At 42.2% G+C, this 24,458-nt stretch overlaps 1 protein-coding gene across 1 annotated transcript in view; it reads left to right on the plus strand.

The window, feature by feature from the left end:
• The window catches only part of cadpsa (Ca2+-dependent activator protein for secretion a), a gene marked incomplete at both ends in the record, with an annotated part of 181,796 nt that overhangs the window by 33,860 nt on the left and 123,478 nt on the right, over positions 1–24,458 (plus strand). Inside the window, 2 exons of the mRNA XM_080495890.1 lie at positions 23,817–23,897; positions 24,053–24,289. Coding sequence (XP_080352016.1) covers positions 23,817–23,897; positions 24,053–24,289 — 318 coding nt within the window. The remainder of the gene's footprint in view (positions 1–23,816; positions 23,898–24,052; positions 24,290–24,458) is intronic.

Below are 24,458 nucleotides of genomic sequence, written 5' to 3' on the forward strand. Positions count from 1 at the left end.
GGCTACATGTTTATCTGGAGGCTACACGTTTATCTGGAGGCTACATGTTTAGCTGGAGGCTACATGTTTAGCTGGAGCTACAAATAGTATTAGCTAGAGGCTACATATTTAGCATTAGCTGGAGGCTACATGTTTATCTGGAGGCTACACGTTTATCTGGAGGCTACATGTTTAGCTGGAGGCTACATGTTTAGCTGGAGCTACAAATAGTATTAGCTAGAGGCTACATATTTAGCATTAGCTGGAGGCTACATGTTTAGCAATGGCTGATTGCTACGTGTTTAGCATTAGCGGGAGTCTACATGTAAATATTTGTTAACAAAATGGGTGATGTTTTTTTTAATTTTTTTTTTATCAAAATGAGAATCTCAACAAAGGTCTAAAGATGTTAATGCAAACATATAATCAGAAAAAATGAGAACATAAACATTTCCTAGCTTCCAGGCTTGTTGTTTAATTATAATGAAGAGAGAAATGATTGAAGCATAAGCTCAGAAGTCTGTGGGAGGAAAAATAAACTGCAGAAATCTGGCAGTAAAACCCACATCTTCAATGAAAGCTGCAGTTTGATGGCTGCAAACTGTTGCCTTTGCATTCTCGTCTTGTCTCTTGATCCTTTCTGTTGCTATTTCCAGGTTTTTATGCTGAATGTTGACTGAATAAACTCAGTGTTTATACAGCCTGGTGTTTATGAGGACTGTGGATGGAGAATAATCCCAAACACCTGCTTCACCAGATTGGATCAGAGAATTAGAGATCCATTCAATAAATTGTGTAAGTCGGCACACAGCTTTAACCTGCCGAACAGCCTGTTGTCAGGTGCCGATATATAATGTGGTGTAAGTGCACTGATTATAATGATGGGCTGCCGTTCCAATACATTAGAGGCAGGTGCTTGTTTACACACTTTACACACCATACAGGAAACACAGGCTCTATCGTTGACTCACAACAGGCTTTATAGACAAAAGCAGCTCCAAGATTGTTTGGACGGTAAAATGTAAAATGAGATGCAAACAGAAACACTATTTAATAGTGCACATAAACAACATATGACAACGTAGCAAAAAGTCAAATGAACTGATGGTAATCATGGCTGTGAAAAACATGGAGGCTTCTCAGTTGCACAGTGCAGCGATGGTTAGCACTTTTACGTCGCAGTGAGAAAGCCATGGGCTCAAACACCAGATGGGCCTTTCTTTGTGGACTTTGCATGTTCTAACTCTTCCCAGCAAAACACACCCCTGCATTTATGATTCATTCTTTTTTCACAAGGGATGCATTACAAACACACTGATGTGATTCTTCAGAGAAAATGAGCCTTCGAAGCAATGAGCGGAACTATTTTACTGCAGAATTCTTCCTGGTGAAAATACGAGTGACACAGTGCATCTCCTAACCTTCTGCCCCGACCAGACTTCTTCTCTTCTCTTTCTTCTCTCCCTGCCTGTCTTCTCCTCTTTGGTTCATGGACACTGTGAGCTAACGAGCTGCTGTCTGTTGTAATGCAGCACTGAGGGGTTACATGGAGGAGGAGAGTAATTGCTCTTATTGGGGAGTGGTGAGGATATTAGTCAGTATTTTCAGCGCTGCTTCACAGTCCTGAGTGTGTTATGATGATATTGGACACCATGTCCATTCATACTCATGTTTGTGGAGAAGCTGGTCTCTCATTGGTCAAATAAGAGTTATCATTAGAGTGTATTGTTAGTATTGGGGGGCGGGGGGGTTACAGCCACAGGTGGCTCATTACTGCCAGATTGGTGGGAGCTGCTGGAACAGACTGGTTGAAAACTTGAAAAAATGGGCCTCTGACGTTATGCACCATTACGCATCGTTACGTTCTGTCACTAATTTGTCACAAATGTTGCGAATCGAGAGAATTTGGTGTATTCGGTCATTCTACCATCAGCTGCTGAACAGTTGACAGTGTTTCAGATCCACATGCAGACAAGGTGTGTGCTCCCATGACCAGTTGGGCTCGATGGTGTAGAGTTGCGCAGAGAGGAAGAAGATGCTGTGCTCATGCTGTCATGGCCCTCTGTCAAGGACCCTAACCATCAAGAATACATTATGAATGCTGTCACGTTCTATTAGCAACAGCACGCATCACAACTAATCGCAACGCTGAAGTTCACAACGCTCAGTTCCGAACTTCAGGAATCGAGGCGATTCTTGATATTCGTGGCAGATTTTCTGGCAGCCAAAAACATTTGCTTCACAAATATCAGGAATGTCATGAACCGACATGCTCTGTTCAGAACCCTATTCAGATCACTTGAGTCACATTATGAAGGCTATGAATGTGCTATACATTATGGGAAAATTATATTTGTGAAGCATCAGCCCTATTTGTAAATGCAGCATTATTAACCAATTAATCCATGTCTCATATAATTGAGGACTTTTAATAATCGATTTTAATCGATTAATTGTTTCAGGGCTTACATTTTTGTCATTACAATACGGTGGAAGGAGGCAGAGAGGGTTTTTATTTCTGAGGTGTGTTGGATTCTGGTCTGCTGTTTTCTACCACCGCAGCTGCCATGCATGTGCTCCCATCCCGGGTTTATAAAAATAGCAGCGCTCGTTCCTACGGTGTGTTACCGACTCGGAGGCCTGCTGGGCTGAAGCTGCCCCCCCACCATGTCTGCAGTTCAACAAAGGACCTCAGTCAGAATCAGCTGGATGTAACAGGAACATATATCCCACTGCTACCAGCTCTGTGACGAAACCACAGCTTCAGTCTCCTCATGGTGAAAACATCTCGAAGTCTGCTGCACAGGTAAATTCAGGAAAACGGACAAGCTGATATACCACCAAAAGATGGAGGAAAGCCATCAGCTCTCCCGGGCAACTCCTGGGCAACAGCTGGTTTGATCGGAGCAATAAGCTACACAAAAATAAGTGCAAAACAACCTCTGCCCATTGTCGAACTGTGCCGATTTCCCAAACAATTGCAGCACATTTCTTTTATTTTTGGGTGTACATTTTATGTTTGTATGCCCATTTCTACTATAGTTGCACATATTTTATATTTTTCTACATATTGTCCATATATTTTATTTCTTCTGAAGGTGAAGATATTGTAGAGTATTAAAATGGCAGTTTGCAGCTCTGCTGCTTTGCAGTGATCAGTGGAAGCTCTCACTCTGTAGGGAAAGGGCTGTACATTAATACTCTCAGGGTTTTCTCAGGTTCTGCAGTGAGACAAGCACAAACAGCTAAAGGCAGAAAAATGCCAGAAGAAGGCCGTGCATTGTGGGAAGGCGGCTGAGTTAAGCAGTGGGTTAAACAGACAGGAAGGGGAGGCCCTGCCATTATCAGAAACAAAGCCGGCTCCACTAAATGAGCTGTTTGTTTTCCAGTTATCAGCAGTCAGAGTAAATATTGGCTTTTTGGTGCAGGAGCTGCACGCTGTGGCTAATAACTGCCAATTAAAATCCAACAGAACCAAGCCATGGTTGAACAACTAATCTCACAGGAGGCACATTGTTGACTCTGTCAGGGGCGCTTTCACTGGGAACAGAGACGGAAACTGATCCTCGGGCTTCACTTCAGTCACAGCTGCTCCTCTGGAAACTCCAAATGAAACAATTTCCACAGCTCGCGGAGTGTTTTCAGGCAAAGGACTCTTAAATGTCACCTCTGAAAGTCGTTTTATTTGCATGCAAACACCTGTGCGTCATTTAAAAAAAGAATCCAAATCCAAAAGCCCACAGCATACTGCAGGAGTTTAATCCTTTAATCCACGTTGTGAGCCTGGAAATCCTCCCGCTAAATGTGAAGTCCAAACATCCTCCTGCTTATGGCTGGACTTTGGTGTGACTCTGTGGTGCTCTGCAGCCCCTGGTCGACGGGTATGCAGGTTAAAGCAACTGCAAGAGGAAACCCCCCCCCCCCCCCCCCCCCCCCCCCCACCTCCACCCACCCACCGGCCCCCTGCCTGTCAGATGACTGAGGACACTCCCTCCTCCTCCTCCTCCTCCTCCTCCTCCTCCTCCTGCACCTCCTTCTTCAGCACGTTCAGGCAGTGGATGAGCGTGTTAAACACTTTAAGCAAAGTACAGCTGGAAGAAGAAAGGTCCACAACTTTGAAAGTCTTTGTCACAGCAGTGGAGGTGTGAACACACCACAAAATACAAATCTTCAAGGTTTCGGCTCCTCTGCTCACTTAGTTTTAATAACTCAGCTGTTCCAACAGATGTAACTATGGCAGCGAAAATAAGGTCCTGAGAAAGAGTTCTCAGGACAGTGTGGAGAATTACAGTATATGTTCAAACGACATCTGGAGAGTTCCTCAACATAATGAATTTTGGCATTCTGGGACAACAGATCTGATCGTGGGAGAGTCGGTGTGGTCTATGGATGGATTGTACACCGTTGTAGGACGGTCGAGGTATCAGGACCACTACTGGACTGTGTGTGATATTTGGGCAGTCATGGCGACAGCTGCGGCTACATCAGCTTAAACAAACCAATGGAAATGCAGACTGACATGACCTATATATGCTATAGTAAAATGCTACTACATGCTTACCAGTACTTACATCAAGCTCTCTTCTCAAAATTTGCTTCCACGTTCTCCTCTCCTATTTTGGGGGATTTTTCTCCAAACATAATTCTATCAGCAGGGCGAGAGTTCCGTTCATGTGTAGCGCCTTTACTTTTTTCTGAATGGACGACGCCCCATTATGACTTTTTTCTTGTGTAATCACACACAGTCAGGTCAAGTCAGTGCAGATTCAGCTTATACATTCAACAAAAAACATTATTTAAATCAATCTGTTACAGTCTTGAACAGTGTGCAGGTTTTGTTAGTGGGAGTATTAAGTTATCAGTCAGAAGAGTCATTACAAGCTTGTCAGAAAAGGAAGTTTGTCACTTCCAGTTGACCTCAGGTCATCAGAGGGGCTGGAACGCACTCATGGACCGACAATAACAATCAGCTTCAGCATAAATAACTATAAAACCTGTATCTGAGGAGTGTGGTTGGCTCATAAGTCAAAAGCACAGTTGAGAAATACATTTTAACAATGATGAAGACAATGTTAATATGACTTCTCCACCTCCCCGTGTTCTCTGGTTTATCTGCAGTGTCTCTCCAGCTTCTGAAATCCAGGGTGATTGTTTTGTCTTTGCAGTGTTGGCTATTGTCAGATGACCATCTTGTCAGATTTCATCTGTAGGCTGTTTAATTTTTCATATCCATCATTTTATATTCACATCTGTCCTGCTGGAGGAACTAAGAAGTGAAAGAACAAAGTTTCACCAACTTGCACGGTGATGACAAAGCTTTATTTCTATAGCATGATTAAATAAAAAGTTCCAAGGTGCTTTGACAAAAAGACAAGGATCAGAATCAAATGAAATACTTGGAATAATGGTAATAATAGTTCTTTTGGTTTTTTTTAGTGTTGAAGTCGTTGGTCCTACACCACTTGGAGAGTGCTCGGACCTCCTTCCTGTTTGCAGCCTCATCGTTGTCCATTATCAGACTCACTATGGTTGTGTCATTTGCAAATATTATTGTGGTGTTTGAGCTGTGGGTGGGGGAGCAGTCATAGGTGTAGAGGGAGTAGAGCAGTGGGGTAAAGAAGACACCAGTATAACAATGGTGGAGGAGTTGTGTTTGCCCAACCTGACATACTGGGGTCTGTTGGTCAAACTCCAGCATCTGCAGCTTGTCTGGATTGATGGAACTGAAAGCCACACGGTGGAGCAGCAATTCTGAGTGGAGTTTGCATGTTCTTCACGTGTGTGTATACGACCGGGTACTCCTGTTTCCTCCACAGTCCAAGTCCGTGAGCAAGACCCTCGGCCCCCTCCTGCTGCCCCGAGCGGCTGCCTACCGATGGATCAATTTGGTGAAGAAATGTCCTCGCGGAGATTGCTAAAGTACAATTCTTCTTCAACAAACAGCATCCTGACGTAGCTGTTGGGGGCCTGCAGGTGACGAGTGAGATGCCGTCGTCTGTGGATCTGTTTGCCATGTAGGCAAACTGGTTCTGGTCAAACTCCAAGAGCCACCACCAGTCACTTCAAGAGACTGGTGCTGGCCTTGACGCTGGTCAGCATCAGTCTCTTGAAACACTTCATGATAATGGGCATGAGACTGTAACGGTCTGGTACACAGGAGATCACATGGGCTGCATGTGGCTCCTCATCAAAAGTTTATTTCATGATCTATTTCAATGTTTTCACTTCGAAAAAGTTTTAGAAAGAGTCGAATATTTGCTTTTTCAGTTTCTATGAAATACTTTAGGTGGTTTCGTTTTTTGTTTGTTTTACATTCCTGATAATCCACATTAGTATCTATGGGCTGTATTCACAACTCTGGCTTCACTCATGTTCTCACTGCCAGGATTGGATGGTCTTAATCGGATTGTCTGTGAGTAACAGGTCTCCACATATTGACAATGACTCAGCAGCCTGTTGGCCAATGGCTGAAAGGTAACCCCAGGAGAGGATGTGCACTGCTAAAGAAAATGTGTGTTGTGTATTTGTCCACAGTGTGCATACATGTGGGAACAGCGAGCTTGTTTGTTGCACCATTAGTTGAAACTGGCCACAGAATGACACACAACGGCAAATGAGATGATTGTCCTACAAACTGCACACATCATATAAAGAGCCGCGGAGTCAAAAGGAGAGGCGCATCTCTTATGATGAATGTGCCTTTGGCTGTAATGATGCCAGAGCTGGGAGACAAATTGGATTGCAGGCTAACGCAGCGGATATGCAGTGAGGGAAGATCAGAGTGGGTGTTTTTTTTTTTTTTTTTTATCAGATGGGCTTGAACCATTAGGGCTGCGGTGAAGCCAGCCGCCACTGAAAGCCTCTAACTGGTCACAGCCGACAGGACAGGGCACAGTGGAAAGCTCAGTGAGTGCTGTATCAATCAGGCCATGAGGAGATAGGAAACAAATCAATGATGGTTTCAGTAATCAATTAGAGGAGTCAGTTCAGCCAAATTACAAACATTTCCTGTCAGGAAGTCTCTCTGTTACTCTGGATGATCCACAGGCAAACTTTTCCATTGAAAAGGAAACAGCTTGTTCGGTTCACTCTGCCTTCATCAGACTAAAACAGGCTAAAAGACTGTTGTGACGCTTTTATAACAATGCTGCGTGCTGTGCTGAATGGACTCTCAAGGTAACATTTTTCCTGCTACGTTGAGGCGTACCTGTCCCATTCTGTGGTTCACACTGCTCAAGGTACCTGCTTCACACTTTAGCTCATGATTTGAACTTTGTTTAAACAGAGAGAGAGAGACAGAGAGAGAGAGAGACTAAACCTACAGCAGCTCCACTCGAAAATGGTTCAACATGGTCTGAACCAGCCCTAGCTGAGCTTTACTGAATAGAAAAGTGTTAAGCCCAACTTTAGAAGAGGGATCTGTCTGCCTCCTTAAATGAAACCGGCAGCTGGTTCTCCATGAGAGGAACCTGAAAGCTGAAAGCTCTTCCTCCCATTCTACTTTTAGAAAACCTTGGAACCTCCAGGGGGCAGCACTCTGAGAATCAAACGTTCTAGTGGGGAGAAATAAGACTAACAGCCCCTTAAGAAAGGGCTGTTTGGAGCTTTGTCTTTTCATAGATTAGTTTTTAATTGAATTAAAACATTGAACTTCCAGATAATAAAGTGCATTAATATCCCTGAGGGAACGAGGACCATCAACCCACCGGGTTCTTCTCATAACTCTTTTGAGTCAATGCATTGCAGATGGAATGGAGGAATGAACCACAGCGAGTTAGAATTCAGTTTACATTCTTTTTGAAACACAATGTCCTGAGGGTGCTCTTCTAAATCAAAGTAGGATCTGTTCTCAGTCTTAAGCAAGGATTTTTTGAGCCTCTTTTAAAGAAAAACATTGTTGATGTGTACATTTACCTTCTGACTGTAGTACGCGAACATCTTGTGCTTCAGGTTTATGGTTATAAATACCGTTTGACATCAGTGTTTTGTAGGTTATTCAGACTAATACAGTAAAAACACTCCCATAGTAACTTTTGGTTTACTTTATGAGTAATTAATTTTCCACAGATCTAATTTTACTCAGTTCAATTTATATCATGCAGTCTAGTCTGCTACTTTTACAAATACTTGTTCCTACTGATTAAACTCATAATTTGAATTAATACTATATGATCTGCATTCATTCTGCACTATAAGTCTATTATTTTAGTTTAGTTTTGAATATTTATTTAGTTTTGTTTTGAATTGAACAGACTGGCTCTCAGATAAGGAAGCTTACGCTTATTAAAGGTTTTTAATGGATCACAGTCGATAGAAGTTCCTCTTTAAACTAAAGTAATTGACCAGGGAGGTGGTCGGGATCAGGGGTCATGCTCGGGGACCCACAGTAATGACACATCAGCTGTGGGATTCAAACCAGCAACCTCCCGATCCCACCTCCGCTTCTCTAACCTCCAGGCCAAAACGTTTAGGAGGACTGAGTCCCAGTTCAGGATAATGAACAAACAGCTGAATGTAAGCAGAGGGTCAGTGAGTCTAACTGGAACTGTGTTCTGAGTATATTCAGACAGATAACATGTCATTGAAACACTGTGAGGGTGTGTGGACAACAAACTGAAACCATTTCCAACTGCATCAGATTTGCCCTTTAGTCTCCAGTATTTCCAGCAGCATTTCCTGATAGTCTGATTGACACCAGTTATAATTCCTAAAGGCCGCCATTACCTGCAATTTTCCACAGCGCTCCCCACCTTGGCAGCCTACGTTGACACTTGGTGTCAGTCTTCCTCCAGCTGTTTGTGAGATGAAAACAGCAGGAGGCAGAAATCCAGTGATACGGTCCAACTGAACCCGTCCGCCGTCCATGTTGATTTGCTTTCACACACAAATGACTGGAGAAGGACGAGACGAGAGCTTCAAAGAGCTGCAGCTGTCGGCGTCACACACCTGCAACACTTTGAAGTCTGTGTGTGTGTGTGTGTGTGTGTGTGTGTGTGTGTGTGTGTGTGTCCTGCACTGTTTGAATAGTTGTGTCTACACGAGCAGCACACAAAGACACAAACAGGCACAAACACTCCCGTTTGCCCTTTATCCCCTCGCAAGTGGTCACCATGACAACTGTACACAGAGGCTCCTGTCTCCTCCTCTTCCTCCTCCTGTTGCTCCACCTCTTCCTCTCCTCTCCTCTTCCACCTCTCCTCCTCCTCCTCTTCTTCCATCTCTCCTCCTCCTCTTCCTCCTCTCTTTCTCCCCTCCTCTCCCCCTTCTCTCCCTCTTCCTCCTCCCCTTCCTTTCCTCCTCCTCCTCTTCCTCCTCTCCTCTTTCTCCCCTCCTCTCCCCCTTCTCTCCCTCTTCCTCCTCCTCCTTCCTGCCCTCCTCCTGCACCTCCCCCTCCTGCTCTCCAGGGGCTTCATTTATCATCAGAGTGGAGAAGAGATTCTAAATGTTGTCTTACAAATAAAATGTGGGATGTGTATTTGTACATTATAATAATGTGTATTCATCAAACATGCACATGTGGGTCGTACGCAAAGCAGTAAGTCATCAGTGTTGATGAATCCACTTGTTCTCCGTCACTGTTTTCACTTTGAGAGTCATTCACTTTCAGAAACACCTCCAACTAACCATATATGACAACACACCTCCTCATATACAGTATATATTTATTCTTCCCTCACCTTTCATCATCAAGGCAAAGAGGATGAAAACTAGAAACGTTTCTCAAATGAAATCGAGATACTTAGTCAGGTTAAGGCAAATCAGAAAATATTGTTTGGTACAAAAGGAGAAAAGCTGCATAGGACAAGGTCTGACACGGGTCAGAGGAGAGATTACCAGCAGAAATAATTAACAAAAGTGGTTTGACATTACGTTTTGGGTGCCAAGAATTTGCGTAACAGCAACAATCCCATCACTGGACGACCAATCTCCATATTTGACATGGATCCCTACAACTCTTCTGTAATCACATTGAGTGAGAACCCATGAGCAAAGAAAAAAAAATTGTTGGACAAGCCACTCTGAGTTCTGCACTTTCAAAACACGTTAGCGTGCGGTTCCCAAATCTCCCAAGATGTTCCATGGTGTTTACATACAATTCAAATATTCTGTCCCTGCTGTTTCACACCACTGACAAAACATCTATTTCTGACTAGATGAAGTCGGGAATTGAGCATTTATTTATTATTTTAGCCACATGTGTGGTGTGTGACATTGTTAATGCTTTCTATTTGTAGTTTCACTGTTCTAGCACTAGATGTGCACACGTGTGGTCAGAGTTGTGCTTATATTTACGCACGAGTTGACAAATTCCATGCTTTGCGTGGGAATGTTTGTACACACTCGCTACACACACATGTGTCTGTACACACATGATGGCAAACGAGGCCCCTGGTCACACAGACGGTTGTCTCCTTGTCTCAATCCAGCGATTGCTTTGCTTTTAATCCCTGTCAGGATTCAGGATGTTAATCCGTCCAGAGGAGAGGAATCGATGGTGAGAGGAGGGGATTAGGACGGATGGTGTGAGCGAAAAGAGAGCTGATGAAGGGCTGATGCACATATTTTGTATTATGTAAGCAAGTGTTTGATTAAAATCCATCACACTTTGTACTGATTTGCTGCGAATGAAGAGATTTTAAACTTTGCAACATTGAACTTTGTCAAATTGTTGGTACTGTGATTGCACTTGAGTTAAAATGATCCGACTTACAGGCAGCAGACATCACCAGGCCTTTGAACAGACCCAAACATTTCATTTGTGTAATCTTTTTTTTAAAAACAGAGTGAAAGAACTGAGAGAAATGTCATATATTTTCTATTGAGAAACGGCCCTGCAGACCTTCTAGACCAGGGGGTCCTCAATCCAGGCCTCGAGGGCTGATGTCCTGCTGGTTTTAGTCTCTGCCAGATGCAAAACAGCCGAATGCAATAAGGGCTCGCTATTGAGCTTTTTTTTTTTACAAGCGTGATGATGACATCGACATTACATTGAGGTGTGCTGAAGCTGGGAGAGCTTAAACATGCAGGACTTGAAGGATTTGGATTTGCAGCCCCCTGCTCCAGACCCTCCAGACGAGGAATCTACTACTTTTATGATCAAAAGAGCCATTTTTTGTCATTTTTGACCAAATTAAATGTACCTGGAGCATATCTTATGTTTGCTTTTGTTTAGCTTCAATTGCAGTTTTGGAAATGTAATTATCGTTTCAGCTCTTATTGCACCTGATTTTTAGAGGTTTCAATATTATTTTTCAGCATTTTTTCCAATAACTTTGAATTTTCAGCTCTTTGAGAATTTCTATACTACTATGCGCAGTTGTGCATGTATTGTTTTTCTTAGCATTTTTAAGCGTATTTCTTTTCAGAATTCATATCATTACACTTCTTTTTAGGCTGTTTTAGCAGTTTTCCTGTTTCTTGTGGTTTGAGGTATTTTCATTATAGTTCTTTTTTTCTAAAGCCTTTTGAGTGAACAATCAAGAGCTCTTTTGTAAATGACTGTTGTGTGAATAAGTTAAAACTAATGTAAACTGTGGACCCTCCATTTCAATGTTTTCTCTTCTAAAAAGTTTTAGAAAGAGTCAAATATTTGCTTTTTCAGTTTCTATGAAATACTTTAGGTGGTTTCGTTTTTTGTTTGTTTTAGATTCCTGATAATCCACATTAGTATCTTTGGGCTGTATTCACAACTCTGGCTTCACTCATGTTCTCACTGCCAGGATTGGATGGTCTTAACGTTGTAATGTGATCATTTGAGTGTTATATATAATATATCATTATAATATGATATCCATGTTTCCCATTCTGCTTGATTTATCTTAGGATGGAGGGAAGTTTACGCGCACTCAGTGAAAGCCAGGGGCAAGAAGTTTAAAACTTCCTTCAAGGTGCTTCTCACTGTTTGTAGTGAGATAAATAACGAGGTGTTTCATTTCCAGAAACTGCCTAAAAAGACTTACAATGACTGAAAGGAACTAACTCAACAACAGCTAGTAAATATAACCACAACAACGAAGACTCATTATCTCATTCCCTCCAGAAAGACGGCTAATAATGGACATTTATGGAAATTGCTGAGTGAGTAATTCGCCACACTTCTTCTGCTGTGAAAAAGAAGAAATGTTCCTGTAATCTTCAGACGAGCTGCAGTGAACTCAGAGCAGCGGCAAACAGTGAACAAAGCCTCAGGAAAAAATAAATACTGTAATAGGCGTGGAATTGAGGACAATGTGAGGAATCAAAAGCTTTTATAAGGTTTAGAAAGAAACCGAAAAAGAAAGGTAAACTACGGATGGAAGTCTGTCCCCTGATTTAGCAAGTCAGTTTGACCTATACGTACCACCGTTAATAGAAAATCAGTCAAGTGCCAGAATACTTTAAATACTTGCTATGTTGCTGTTTCTATTTGTATCGGCTGAGTTTGACAATAGGATGATAAAAAACCAGTCCTCAGCCTCCCACTCGTCTCTGTAGAGGCGGACGTGTTGGGAACAAAAGAGCAGAGGATGGAAATAGAACGGTAGACAGAATGTTCAAGCACTTTTTAATACAAAACCATAAAGAATGCAAATCAACAGTGTGCATAAACAAACAGGACGGGGACTAAACCAAGCCATCCCGTACAGAATAGGAAAGAGGACTGAGCGGCAGCGGATCAGTGACGTGTTGAAGGAGCATCTGGAATAAGAGAGAGGAGCAGAAGCAGCTTGTTGAGAGGCTGAAGAGGCCAGGTGTGACCAATTATAAGAAGAATCAGCAGAATCTCCTCTCAAACCTACACTCACTGCCACTGGAGAGCAAATATTAGAGCTTCTATATAAAACTGTCACGGTCTCTTTTGGGGTCAGCTAACAGTGCTATACGATGCCAACAATTAAGAACTTTATTTAAATGGATAAAAAACAATATGTACAGGTCAGTATTTTAACAGTGAACTTCACAATGTTCAGTTTTGTTTTCAACATCTTAAACAGATTTTTTGATTTAATTTATATAGCACAAAAAACCATAAATCCATCCAAACAGTTTTTTTTTCTGTGAGGATTCAAAGTTATGAACTGAACTCCAAACGTTAGAGTCAAACGGGAAACAGTTGCTGTTAACTAAATAAGGGAATCATAGAAACACTTGTATTGCCGTTGCATAAATCTTGACTGTGCCACCGAGTCTGAGTCTAAATGAATCAGTTCCTCACGCCCTTCCGGCATGTTTCCACTGTCTCATTATCACCAGCATCTCTGCCAAGGTGCACTCTAGCTGTATATAAAGTGACTTTCAATAGTTTTAGAATTCTTTTTCAAATGCTCTACTGTCTGGGTCCATCCACCCCGTTCTACTCCTGCGTCACGTTTCCATGAATATTTTTATTGAGTGAACAACAACAACATTGCACCTAATTCACTTCACATCAATTATACTTTTAAACAGCAATAACATTCATTATAAGAAATTAGTTTTTGTTTGTGTTCACAAGCAAAGGAGACAAGATATATTTATATTGTCCCTGTGGGGGAATGTTTTTCTGGACTCTTTGGTGTTTACGAAGGTATAAATACAGAATAAAAAGAACAAACAAACAAGAAAGTGCAGCAGTCACATACATCACATACAAAAAAAAATATATATGCATAATATATACATATATCTAAATATAATATGACAGGGTTGCACAGGTTTTATTGCACATAGCTGAAATGATTGCACCATGAAGCTTAGTGCACTGATAGTTGTTGTTTGTTGTTTAGCAGGTTGCTTGATGTCTCAGGAATTAGTTTTTCTTGTGGTTCAGTCTGGTTCTGCTGGTTCAGTCTGGTTCTGCTGGTTCAGCCTGGTTCTGCTGGTTCAGTCAGGTTCTGCTGGTTCAGCCTGGTTCTGCTGGTTCAGTCTGGTTCTGCTGGTTCAGTCTGGTTCTGCTGGTTCAGCCTGGTTCTGCTGGTTCAGTCAGGTTCTGCTGGTTCAGTCTGGTTCTGCTGGTTCAGCCTGGTTCTGCTGGTTCAGCCTGGTTCTGGGACACTGAAACTCCTGCCAGGCCAGACGGCCGGAGGTGGAACTCTTGATGTAAGATGAGTCTGGTGAGCCACAGTGTTTCCCTGCCTGTCTGGTGACGGAGCGTTCATAACGCATCTGGACGGAGGGCTGTTCCGAAAACCCATGATCTTCACGGCAGTGAGCAACAGACCGGCTCTCTGATGAGACCCAGCATTGCCCAGTAGAACAAAGTTCCAGTGTGCAGAGGACAGGAGAGCAGACACAGTCCTGTGGGACGTCTATACTCATCAGTCTGGGCTGTTGGAGGGCGCTGTTGACCCTGACTTGCTGTGTGAAGTGTTTTAACAGTTAAATCTGTTGTTTTGATGCGTAAACCCCGTTTAGAATGTCTAGAAAGTCTCTTCCTTTACTGTATTTCCATTTTCCTGTCCTCCACGCAGTGTTCCACCAACAATGACCACTGACAGTTTCCTCACTATTTCACAATCAAACCTGTCATGTTGTTGCGATCATGAGGTGTCATTTATGTCCAAATATCCTCACGATGTGGTTTGATGTAACCACAGAATCTGGACCGTAGCGGTTTACTGTCAGGAGGAATGAACCTGACGGACTCAGTGTTGATCTGGTTTCAGCCCAGTCATTGAAGAATGACACCACAGTATGAACGCCCTCTGCAGTCCCTTCCTCCTACATGATGCACATCCAAACAGTGAAACTGCGTCTTCCCAAGCACTTTAGACTGAAAGGGCTCTGCCAGGATGTGAAGGTGTGAGTCAGCCAGATGAAGTGTGTGTGTGTGCTGCGGTGGAGGTTTTCAGTCCATTTCCTTTTGTGTTCTCTGGTCATTGAAAACTCACCAGGGAGATAAATCTTTAGCTGTGAGGAACACTTCAGATCAGAGGCCGTCTTTTCCTCACAGTCCATAAATGATCAGGGTGTTGCTGTCTTCCTGAAATCCCACATTATGCACAATCCTGATCAACTTTTATTGTAATATGACAAGTGGTTGTTAATTATTGTTATACATTTTGCCTGCAGACCTGCACACAGTAGCTCATATAGTAATACTGCTCCAGTATTTCAGTATTTCCAGCTGATTTTGTGGTCCAGTGTCACACCAAGAAATATATGTCCAAACACTTTTTCAGTAATAACATTATCAATCTCGATTGGAAGATCTGTGTCTAATCTGCAAATTCCAAGTAACAGAAATATAATTTTGTGCAAACTTGGGGACAATTGGTTTTTATCAAGCCGCCTCTTTAAGTGAACTACTTCTGTTGTGCTTTCTATCAAGAGTAACTGTAAATTCTCCCCAGAGCACAAAATGTTTGTATCGTCAGCAAAAAGAACAAATCTTAACATTTATTAAACTTGATCAATGTCATTTATGTATCAAACAGAAACTGTCGCCCGTCTCCTAAATGACTTTTACACTAGTTCAGTAAAGTTCCCCTGATACAATAACTATAATATTCTCTTGATACATCATAGTTAACTGTGTTTAAGGCTTTTTAATGACTGAATATGTCTATTGAGTATTTTCTTCTTCATATTAGTGATCTCCTCAGTGAGCTGGGTTATTTTGAGGGAAGTTGATCTGTTGGTTCCATATTGGGTGTCCGTTATTAACTTGTGTCTTCTGGTGAAATTGTCTCGTCTTGCTGTGAAGAGTTTTTCCGGTATCTGTGAAAGTAAGGAGATGCAAGCCAGTCATTTGCAACGTGGTGATTGTCTCTGGTTTTGTATGACGGCATCACTTTGACAGTTTTCATTTTGTCTGAATTGGACCCGTTTGAAAACACAAACTGAAGATGTGAGTTGGAGGTTTGACAATTTCATCAATAAGATTCTTAACTCTCGTCAAATCAACATCATTCCAGTCAGTGGATTTTTTATTCTTACATCTTTTTACAATGCTTATGTTTTCATTTTCACCCACTACACTGAAGAAAATTGAACTTGAGTTTCTATCAATATACTCATTCCTTTTCTTTGGTTGATTCTTGCTCCAAAGTGTCTTCTGCCAATTTAGGCCCGCTATTTGTAAAATATTCATAAAATATTTTATTATCTCCTCCATATTATTTACAGTCTTATTCTTATCAATAATATAATCAGCACCATTTGTATGATTAGTTCTTTTTCTTATAATAGTATTCAAGCACAATCCAAATCCCCTTTGTATAATCATTTTTTCTTTTCTCCATGGTTTTATTTTGTTTTGGCTTTAGATGGTCTGTATTAAAATCACCACAGAGAGAAATAGCCTTTCGATAATTATTTGCAAACATTTTCTCCATCCAATCTGTACTTCTTTCCATATTTGATTCTGGTCTTCTATACATATGGCACTCAGTTATATTTTCCATTTTTTTCCAAATTTCCCCTGAAACCCATTTGATCTCGCCCTCCTGTTGTTATCAAGCTCTGCTCATCGATGCCCATGTTATTTTCCCAGAGTTTCTTTGGAAAGGTAGAAACTTCTAAAGATTGTAGAACTCAGACCAGCGCGTTCGCTGAGGTGAAAACACAACGCGCACTGATGGAGTTGACACATGTTGTATTTTCTTGCGATCTGTTCCATTCGTGACGCCCGCTGTTCATACTGCAGAGCCTCTGTGGTCAGATGTGTCCCAGACCACCGCGGGAAGTGTTTCGGTGCCTGTTCACGCTTGTCTGGAGGGATCGCCTAATGTGATTGGCTCACCAGAAACGCGTATTAACTCCAGGTCTGAACAGGCCCTTTGTTGTGCAGCAGTTAAACCAAGTATGCAAATTGTGTGCTTGGAGCAGCTCACCCCGCAGAGCCGGAGCAGCGGGGGAAGCGTGTCAGTTTGAACCCGCCGACCTGCGGAGCCAACCCGCAAACGAGAGTGACGGAGTCACAGAGGAGCGCAGCGCTCACTGGCGGGGTCACGCCGGGCGAACGACAGCCTGCAGCTCGCTGGGGAGCAACTGGTAACGTCACAGTGCGATGAAGGTTGGAACTTCAGAGGAACTGAAGGCATCAGGGCCATCACATGCAGCCTTTGTGTGTGTGTGTGTGTGTGTGTGTGAGCAGGCCTGAGAGATAGCAGTAATTCAATCGTGCTCCTCAGTCAGTGGTAACAGCAGGGGTGGGTGTTCTGGCAAGATGTTAATGCTGCCAGTGGGAGGAAATCAATGGCGAGGACAGATGGGTGAGAAGGAGAATTCAGATCCTCCCTCTGCACCTCCTCTCTGTTCTCTTCATGTCCATCGCCAGATGAAAAGAAATAAAGACCAATTAGGGAACCACATGCGAGTAAATGTTCCAGGCAACAGATGTACAGTATTTGAGGAGTATTTTGAAGATCAGCTTCAGAAAACAATCTCATTCATGCCTGAAGAAAACAAGATGCGACTGAGCGATGTCTTATAGTCACTTATTCATGAAAGCTGCGTCGAGAAGAGGAGTAAACAGCCGTGACAAATCACAAGTGCGTTTTCATGTTTTCTCAACCAACATAACACTGGAGGTGTATTTCCTGGTGAACAGCAGTACAAGATACTCTTTCCTTGATCCTCACCAGCTTGTTAGGTTAATGGTTACTAATAACTAAAAAGTGAACATGCTGGAGCATAAAGGTTGACTTCGTCAGTTCTTGAGAATCCAGGTGTGGATCGAGGAGTCCTGGCGTTTGTAAAAAGATATGAGGTGTGTTTTACGGTTAGACCAGTGCTCTGCAACCTTTATGACCAAAAGAACCATTTTATTTTTCAACAAATCAAATTGACCTGGAGCAGCAACACATGTTGAACCATTGAAATGATACTGGCACTACTTCTAAAGTTACAAAAGCTGTGTCTTGCATTGCATTTATGAAGTTTCAATGACAATTTAGGGTGGTAATATTTCATGCTTCTTTTCCAGCATTTTTCAGACAATTTTGACACTTTAGAATAGAAATATTATTTTACAAGGCTTAACAGTGATTAATATAAGCACAGAAAGAATGAAATGAACCAAAACACAGCAAATGTTATTTAGAGGAGAGATTATATAGATCTCATGGCCACAGGAGGGAATGACATTTTAGCCATTTTATCTCTTTTCTAAGCATTTACATTTTTTCCCCTTTTACAAAATCTAGTCATTTTTACCATTTTTCTTATTGTGCCTTATTTTATATGATTAAGTATGATTAGTTTAAATCTAAGAGATAAGTCATTTTGAGAATGGCTCCAATGTATAAATAAAATTAAAAGACAATATGATGTATATTTAGATAGAACTTAGTGAAAGCTTCAAGGAGCCACTACAAACAGGCCAAAGAGACTCTATCTACATCCTAAAGTACCTGCTTCTGTTTCAGAGTCGTCCTTGTCAGGTCTTCAAAGGTCCAGAGTTCAAAGACTCTAAATAAAGTTGTGTAAAAGGTCTGGGCCACGAGTGAAGAGTTTTGCTTCAACAAGCTTTGTTCGTCGAAGTCTGTTTCTTTGTTCCACTCCGTATCTTTGAGGGAGTTTGAAAGGGTTCAACAGATTTACTTCCCTGAAGAGGAACGTTGACATTGGAAGAGAGTTCCTGTTACAAAGACAGATAAAACAACAAACTCCATATTCAGAAAGACTGATAGAACACATGGAAAACTGTATGTTTCCACCCATTCACACTCATCACGGACACATAGTTCAAACTCTTCCCAAATGGATTCAACAGCGACCTCTTCAGGGTGTGGAAGAAAGCTGGAGTACCCAAAGAAAGCCCACACATACTCAGGGAGAACATGTGAACATGCTGTTCGCTGATCTGACCTTCACAGCTGTGATTTGGAAGCACTTCTTTACAATTGTCTTTCTGCTTGTTATGTTTGGGGAAAAAAAATGAAACCACACTTCTTGTAATATTCTGAACAGCTTCTCTCATGGAGCAGCTGCCAGAATCCACAGCTTTTCAGTAAATATGTCCTGCCTGGAAAGAAACAGAATATTAAGTCCAACTCACAGACGTCTGAATGGCACAACACCGTCACTTGACTGGGTTGACGGAGGCCCATGTGAAGCCTGGGGATTTCTAACGTCGTGGCTTCAGACGGACTGTATGCAGGAGGTACAGACTGGCAGACGGTCTCCGGTCTGACCCACGGTCGCCATGTTACACTAACGTAGACTTTCCTGGGCCTGAAGCTCGTCTCCACTGGAGGAGTTGAACAAGAAGACTCACAGGAGACTTCAGTCACTTTCATTCAGAATTCTTTTCAGGATTTTAGTTTTTATTGATCCTTACCTTATTTGTGACATTTAACCATTGCTGCTAAAGTGTATTCTTATTAAAGACAATAAATTAAGTTTCTGATTTCGATAATGTCTTCATAGAAAGAAGTATTTCACTTGATCTCTATCGGCCACGGAAACATAAAATCCCATCGACTATGAATTACAGGTTTAATGGTAGCAATAGTAACTACATAAATACCAGTTACTCTAATCTTAGTTTTATATATTATACAGTTCATGACTACTTAAATTAATAATTTAAAATGACAAAAACGTTCACTGATTGGGTTTTCAAAATATCACCTCCAAGTGAAATTGATCACCAAAAACCTTTAGTTCCTTCAGGCAATAAGCGTCTACACTCATGAGTATGTTTGGTTAATTAGTTTATTTCACAGGGTTAAATCACCAAAAGCTTTTTCAGTCTAAGGCTGAGGCACCAGTTCAGACATCATAACATGTTTACTTAAATATTACGTTTCAGGGTTTGATACCAAAAGGAATCGCATAGCTTTGTCATTATAAGAACGTTCAAACTAGCAAAACGATGTACTTCAAACATAATAACTATGTGTTTTTTTAAACTTTCTATTATTATCGTTGTTTTGGTTTGGAAGAGGTGATCAACACATTGCACTGCATGTCATATTGAAGTTACATTTAGATTTCAGCACAAAAAGGTTTGATCATGTTGTTGAAAACATCTTGATTTAAAAACACTGCAGTTCTTGTTAAAGGGTTATTGGGTTTACGTTGGCTTGGCGGATCAGGTCATGGACTGTTCTCACTGATGGTGGTCGGACCTTTCCAAGTTCTGAGGTCTGCAGTTCATCGGTGTTGGTGTATCAGACAAATGTAAATGGTAAATTAACTTACACAGTGCATTTTACACTTGAGCGGACTTAATGTGCTTCACATGATCACATTTGAAGATACAATTAGAGTCACAGATCACTTTGATATAAGGACACAACATGATGAGGGGATTGAACTACCAGCTTTGCCATTAGAAGGTGAAGTGCTCTATCAAGATGGTCTCTGACGTTGGCTGGTCTGGGCTTCCTGGGGGAACTCAGTTGGCCAGTGTCTGGAGGCTTCCTGCTGGATTGTGGTCCATGGTGAGTTTTGGACGTTCCCGAGCTGTGGACTGATTTCTCTCAGATTTCTCTCAACTCTATTGGGTGACTCAACCGGTTTCCCTGCGCCGTGCATTGTCACGCTTGCTCTGCTATTGATGGACTGAGATTGCTGGATGTTTGCATGGTGGTTGGCCAAACATGTCCTGTGTTGGTCAAAATTAAATTTTCCTGGATAGGCTTCCTTCCTTCTACCAGTTTTCCACTGGTCTCGTGTGGGCCGCCGTCTCAGCCTCCACCATTGTTTTCCACTTGTTCAGGTGCCGATTCCAACAGTACATGTTGTCTCTCTCTTGTTGGACCACTTTGTATTGGTGGTTTCTCAAACGACTCTCATTTAGTTTCTCTCTGCCCTGCCCTCTTTCCGTATGTTGGCTGGCCAATGACTGGATGTGTTTATGCAATGCTCTATTCACGTCTTTGTAGTGTTGTGTTGCATTTATCTCTATCTTTTTCCACCCAACACTGTCTACCGCCGTTCGGTTGTTGCCATTCTCCTCACATTTTTAGTCTTAAGATGCATCAATGATGATCCCCTCTCCACCGAGAATCCATCTCTAGAAGTATTTTCTGCCTCCTGTTCTACCAGCTGGCATAACAGTAGTAAGACATTTCAGATATCTCTGCTATGAACAGAATTAAAATGCCCACATTGTTTTCTGAAAACTGACTGGTATGAACACATTTTCTCAGTCAGATGGGAATTAATTTGGTTTTGTGACATTTGACCCATCCACAAGAGCGTTTCTGCCAAAGCAAGATGTTTTTCTAGTGAGTGAGTGAGTGAATGCAGCATTTCTGTAGCATTTTCAGACATTGCAAATGCCAAGCTCACGCCTACAGAAACTCACGAGGAGCAGACATGACAATAAAACCGAGCGGCTTCCAGAACAAATAACGACACAAACCTCTTGGCATGTATTTCTATCCAGGTTACTGGAGGTAATCAGAGTTTGCCTCTTGGCATATTGTTGGTCGTAGGTCTTCCGTCACTTAAAACAGTTGCTGTCTTCTCCCAGCAGCAGGCTTTCTCTTCTCTCTGCTGCCCTCCCTCCAAACTGTGTGCCCACGCTTTCCTCTACCATCTGCCCCCCTGTGAAGACGCGAGCAGCCCGCCAACAGCTTCCACCGAGAGCAGAGAAAGGCAGCTGTCCAGAGCAACCCCCCGAGGAAACATTTCTTCAGTTGTTTCAGCGAGTTCAGCTGCTGCACAGACCTGCGGGTTCCCCATGTTTGCTCATCAAAGCACTTGTAATTGGCACTGATGAGATTCTTTGAAAATATAAGGTGCAAATTCGTTATTACAGTTTTTTGGGAGACAGTCAGGTAACTAAATTAAAATCTATTGGCAGGCTGATGCAAGACATATTCCTCACATTTCACATCTTGAAAGCGGTCGTGTTCTCCAGTGGCTCCTCAGCCTCCTCGCTGTGGGCGGCGCCTGTCAGGCCTCCAGCGTGAATCTTAATCAGGTGCTCCAACCACCTCAACCGGCTGCTCTTCATCTGGACGAGACGCAGCTCAGCCGGCAGTGTGTGAACACATGAATCCTGAACAGAAGTAGAACTGGAGGTCTCTGGCATGGCAGCTCTATTACTGATTGTTGATCACTGTTGAGCATTGCGCTGCTCTCTGCAGCTTTAACATTATCCTTGGCATTGGTATTGGCATTGACATAAATATTAGCATTCGCATTGACATTGGCATTGGCGTGAACATATGCATTAGCATTAGCATTAACTTGACCGTGTTCCCCCTGAGAACTGCTCTCAAAAAAACCTTTGGGTGTTGAAACTTGAGCGTGGATGTCGTTCCCATCTGAAAGGACGAGCAGCAGTGAGACGGTTACAGTGTGGGAGGATGAGAGGGATACCAACACAATCCTCCCTGTAAGACCGTCACTGACACCGATCATCACCACAGACTGCGTTTTATCGATCAAACCAAGACTCACGACAGTGGGAGAGTTGACGGTTCAGATGGTACCACCCGACTCATGTGTGCAGAAGCTGCTGTGGTTAAAACACTGAATGTTGAAAGACGGATTCAGACAATAGGCTTGTCAATTTTATTGATCTAACTCTTTAAAGAATAAAAATACAATATTCAATGCCAATTTGACTCTGAAATCTGGCACATTAAATGAGCAAAATAACATACATGTCACCGTTTCTGTGAAAGAATTTATCCAAATAACTTTTGGCAGCCTAATTGTGCTATTTTCCTTATTTGTGTTCCCAATTGTAATTTTAAATTTTTATTCTTCTATCCTATTAAAAACGGCTGTTTTTAAAAGCGTTTCACTGCCCATTATGCTATGCATAATTGTTGTATGTGATAAATAAAGGACTTGACTTAAAACAATTACCTTTACATTAATACCTGGAATTGTTTGCAAAGACTTATTAGATTTATTAAGTGTCTCTTCTGACTTTACTGGGTTACTGGGGCTGATCCCAACAGATTCTGTTTGTCTATGAACAGGTCACCCATACTGTACGTATATCAAACTATAGACACAAAATCACACCCAGCTGTGATTGGGATTGACCAGTCAGTCAAACGTATCTTCAGACAGTCACAAAAGAACATGCAAATGCCACACAGTGAGGCCACTGTGGATTCTCACTCTCTCACAGAAAAAAATTCTTTATTGTAAATTCATCGATGCATTGATGCAACAAAAGGATAAAGCTGAACGTCATAAGTTTAAACTGAACTCCATCTGTCAGTCCAGAGTAACAAGTCATGTAACACTTCATGTAGAACCTGGTTCTAATGGGACGCAAATGAAAAGTGAGAAGATGATCAATGTTCTTGTTTTTTCACCTTACTATTCTTTCAGACATTATTTTCCTCAGCATTATTTTTAAAAGCCACACTTGACAACGCATCGTAGTGTTTGAAACAAATGCAACATTCGCTATACATCTACTACTGATACTGTATGTTTATCACATGTACAAAACTTGACTTTATTCCAATAAACAGTACATGTATGAAGCGAAAAGATGTGACGATGAAGATTGTCTGGGCCTCTGCTTTAGAGCAGGTTGTTGTTGGAACACTCGGCTGACCAGCATGTTCACCCCGTTCAGACGTGGAGGATCGTAGAAGCAAAGCAACGATAACAAATGAACAAATGCCATATTTTGAAAATATCAGTGATGAACCATCCTCTCCAGTGAATGATTAGCATTAATATTGAAGGTAATGCTGTAGCTCTGCACATTCTCTTATCTATTCGTTTCTCAGAAACCTCAGATCAATGAACTGACAGGTTCTGGTTTACTGTTTACGTGAAGCAGTTCCAGACATGAGCTGAACGGTTGCACAGCTGCTGTCGTTGTCTTATTAGGCACCAATTTAAGCTGTTGTTCGGATAATAAACTTGTTTTTACTCTGTGACATTAGCATTAGCCTATATGAATTGATTGAAGTGGGGTTTGTGTTTGTGTGTCTCGACAGCTGGACAACCCAGATGAGCAGGCAGCTCAGATCAGAAGAGAGCTGGATGGACGCCTACAAATGGCCGATCAGATCGCACGGGTAAAACAAGACTTTAATGAAAAAATACAAATCTCAGAGTGCAACTAGTCAAACCTTTCTCAAGCTATATTGTTTGATTTCTGACTTGAAGTGATATGAAGCTGGGTTGAGTGGCGCATGCTCCTGACTAACCGTCTGTTCCTTGTTCTGCTCAGCATGGTGGACGCTTCCCCAGGTTTTCGTCCAGGGAGATGGAGGCCATGTTCATTGAGGAGCTGCGATCCTCCGTCAACCTGCTCATGGCCAACCTGGAGAGCATGCCGGTGTCCAAGGGAGGAGAGTTCAAGCTGCAGAAGCTGAAACGAGGCCACAACGCCTCCATCATGGACATGGGCCAGGAGGATGAGAACACACTGTCCAAGTCCGACGTGGTGCTGTCCTTCACCCTGGAGGTAGGCAGGCACTGGCTGGGCTGGGCTACATCACTGCTGCTCGTTGTAATTGGATCCAGACAGAGGTGATGGATGATGTGAGTCAGCCTGTGTCCTGCGGTTAGGAATGAAGGAATGAAATAATGCTCAATTTGCAGTTGAATACAGGAGATGGCTGCGGCGCGTCAAG

The sequence above is a fragment of the Blennius ocellaris genome, assembly GCF_963422515.1.
Source record: "Blennius ocellaris genome assembly, chromosome: 4".
Lineage (NCBI taxonomy): Eukaryota > Metazoa > Chordata > Actinopteri > Blenniiformes > Blenniidae > Blennius > Blennius ocellaris.